Genomic DNA, 3,555 nt, shown 5'->3' with positions numbered 1-3,555 from the left:
GTGTCCTTCTCCACCTCAGTACTAGGTAACCTGCACAACTACAGCTTTTCCAGGACATCATGGGTTTAATAATGTTACAGATCAGCCTTGTGGAAGTTTTCTTGAAAAACATCCGTGTGTAGGCAGAGAAGGCCACAGTGGGGTGAGGATCAGAGTCTAACACACATCAACACACACGTGACCTTCAAGAGCAATACCACAAAAAATCCAAACAAACCAAGTCTCAAACTGTGATTAGCGTTTTTATTATAAAGAACATATATTAACATGTATGAAATGTGATCATGCAACTGAAATATATAATTTACTACAAATTCTTTAACATTTAAACACAAATATACACACAGTAGTATGTTCAAACAGTGCAATAAAAACATATCCTGTTTTAGATTCACAGACACAAAAACCTTTTCTAATTTATTCAGATTTACTAGAAAGAAGTTTTAAGGTCTGTCCTCAATGGCTATTATTAACCCAGTTGCTCGTTTTTCTATGATTTCTTTTACAGTAAACCTATTATATTTATTATCATATCATTTAGCTATGATAAATATTCAGGTCACAACAACTGTTTACATTTTAAAGCTCTAACACAAATTTGTAGGGTGTGGCCACATTAAATTCAAGTATAACTAGATATCATAGAGGTTTTAACAAGTGTTTTGTTTTTTAATAAGAGTTTAACAAGTGTGTCTAATTTCATCGCAGTGTTCAAGTCTCCCTGAACTCTCAATCTGCCGCTGCCATACGCTGTGACTGGCCGCAGACTGCCCTGGAACATAGCCATCATATCTTGCTCACTCATACTGAGAGACACGTCTGGCTGCGTCGCCTCGCCTGCACCACATGTTCCACTGTCTGAGAGAATTTGTATAACATTATTCAACATTATATGGTATGTTGTGTGGGCATCAGCTGTTTTAGCTAAATAAAAAAAAAACAAATTCATGAAGTCGTATATGCTTAAATATTTGTGGTGAAATTAGAGTTGTTGTTTCTTACTATAACATACTGGCCTGTGTGATATATCAAAATGACTCGAGATATTCTTATACTCATCGTTACAATAATTCCACTAGTTTCACAACACAAAAAAGTGATATAAGACTTGATATAAGAAGTGATATAAGTTAGTTAGCCTTTGAAGGATTTTAAAATGATGTTCTACACAAAAAGGTAGCAGTGATGCTATAAGCAGTTATGGCCTTCCAGACAGGACAAACCCTGGTCATTTAATGAATTAAACCATTCATATGATATAATAAATGTAAACACCAAACTGCCTTTTCAGCCACACAAATGAGTTGTGACTGTACTTACTTTGAGTTAGATCCACATAGTAGCTCCTGGTCTGGCCGGTGCTGGTACTGATGTGAAACTGGAAGCAGGCTCCCACTTGCCTAACCAAGCTCTCAGACAGCACCAGTCTCACAGCTGCCAGAAGCTCCTCGATCACACCGCTGCTTCCAGTTGCTGGAGCCTCTGTGCTCACCTCGTCAGTGAAGAGCACTGAATCTGCACAGAAATACATACGAGTCTATATGACGATACTGATGTGAGAACACTGTAAATGAATTGACCTGCATGCACAGTGTATAAATGTACCTTTAGCAGGTGGAGATGCTGCTGTACTTTGTCCCAGAAAGTGCATGGCAAGCTGCTGTATAGGTCCAGTAAGACCCTCTAGGCCAGGGAGAGATGGAGGCATAATGAGTGGCCCTGAGTGAGACTCATCTGAGGCACGGAGCACACTTTCCAGGGTCAGCTCGACCCGGTCAACCTCCAGTCCCCAAGGCTTTGTCAGATCATTTATGTCCATCTGCAAAACATAGCAGTATTGTAATGACCTATGATTCTGTAGTCAGTCCATCTTTGTGCTACTTAAACCTGGATCAAATAACATGTTTATTCATGCTTAACATCCTTCATGCAGAGTAAAACATGCAACACCTTCACTGCCCTTGCATATACAGCAATAATAAAGAAACCTGATATGATTACGCTTCTTACCCCAAGGTGCTCTCCCAGTTTGACTCTCTCTGTCTGGATCTCTCTCACAGTCCTCTTGCCCAAGGTCTGAGTCATAGCATTCTGTGCAGTAAGGCGCGTGGAAGCGTTTAAATCCTGCACTGCCACCACAGACATGAGAGGATTCCAGATCCGGAACTGGATATCCGCTCCAACAGACACCAGGCCACCGTCTCTAGTGGTCACCTGGCACAAGAAAAGCAAAACCTGTAAAATCTGTTCTTTATTCAAATAATGCAGACGACCTGAGCTTCTGTTATAGCATAAGAAAAAGGCTAGTGATCAGACCGTGTGGTCTTGAGGTCTTGAGTTTGATAGCATCCTAAAATTAGGCAGCACAAGTGATCGTAGTACCTTGCATGGTGGGATGTTGAAAGCTCTGGTTCTTAGGTCCACCCTTTGCCACTGGTCAATGAGCGGAAGCACCAAAACCACTCCTGGACCCTTTGGAGCTCGGATGCGACCCAGGCGGAATACAACAATTCTCTCATAGTTGGGCACTGTCTTTATAAAATAAAACACATACACACACACTTTACATATCTGGCATTTTAGCAGATGCCACCCTTATCCAGAGCAACTTATATTTCCATCTCATTTCATACAGCAGAACAATTGAGGGTTAAGGGCCTTGCTCAGGGGCCCAGAGGTGGCAGCTTGGTTGCCATGGGATTCGATCCACGACCTTCTGAGCAGTAATCCTTTACATCCTATATACTTCAACACATTCTGTATTTCCAGTGAATAATCGTCCAGAAAAGAAAAGGAGGAGGAGAAAAAGTTTTGGTATCACACAGTTTTGAAGCATTGTGTTGAAATGTTTCTTACAGGAGTGTGTTTCTGAGGAATAAGAGTTTTAAATCACAGGACACGGGGATGATGTGTGGAGTGTTTAATAAAGACAGACTTACTTTTAAAACAAACCAGGCGGATATGGGGAATGTGATGACCGTACAAAGAAAAACCAGGAATATAACAACCCAGTTACACAGCCGTGATAATAATCCTTGACTTTCGTCTGTGAAATCGTTGTTTTTTATTTTAGGGACATAATCAAAGGAGAAGCCGCTGTTGTACTGAGACTGACCGGATGTAAACAGGCCAGGAGTATTACTGTCCCTGTCATCTCTCTGTGGAAGAATCTCATAGTTATAACACGAGGATCTGCCAAACATTCTGCCACAATAAATATCTTCTTTAACGTTTTAACGGTAAATAGCAGAGGGACTACCGTTTTATCGTTCCGTTAACATTAACGCTTCTTCCGCGTTCGGAAATATTCCGAATCTCATTACACTTCTCACTGTAGTGCACTAGGTAGGGAGCCTGGAGTGGACTTGAGGGTAATAAACACTTATCCTACTGCTCCCTCTAGTGGACTGGAGGTGACATTTTCTATAGAGTTTAAATAAATGAGTTAATTCATTTATAGAAGGTGTAATTAGAAGGTGTTTACACCATCTAACTGTGAGTACGTCATTTTCCAGAACATCATTAGTTTCTCTAATAAACAGGTTCTCCCAACCC

The 3,555-nt window shown here is 40.7% G+C and overlaps 1 protein-coding gene across 1 annotated transcript; it reads right to left on the bottom strand.

Annotated features, from left to right (window-relative positions):
* Positions 1-236: 236 nt before the first annotated feature.
* Positions 237-3,336, bottom strand: stoml1 (stomatin (EPB72)-like 1). The gene is made up of 6 exons (XM_058407499.1): positions 2,940-3,336; positions 2,383-2,532; positions 2,011-2,214; positions 1,606-1,819; positions 1,321-1,515; positions 237-858 (listed from the first exon to the last, which is right to left on the bottom strand). Exons 1-6 carry the CDS (start codon positions 3,201-3,203, stop codon positions 623-625), a joined length of 1,263 nt encoding a protein of 420 aa, XP_058263482.1. The 5' UTR covers positions 3,204-3,336; the 3' UTR covers positions 237-622.
* Between the last annotated feature and the right edge of the window lie 219 nt (positions 3,337-3,555).

This window comes from Hemibagrus wyckioides, linkage group LG14 (assembly GCF_019097595.1).
Source record: "Hemibagrus wyckioides isolate EC202008001 linkage group LG14, SWU_Hwy_1.0, whole genome shotgun sequence".
NCBI lineage: Eukaryota > Metazoa > Chordata > Actinopteri > Siluriformes > Bagridae > Hemibagrus > Hemibagrus wyckioides.
The sequence above is the reverse complement of the archived record's forward strand: the minus strand, read 5'-3'. Positions and strand labels throughout refer to the sequence as shown.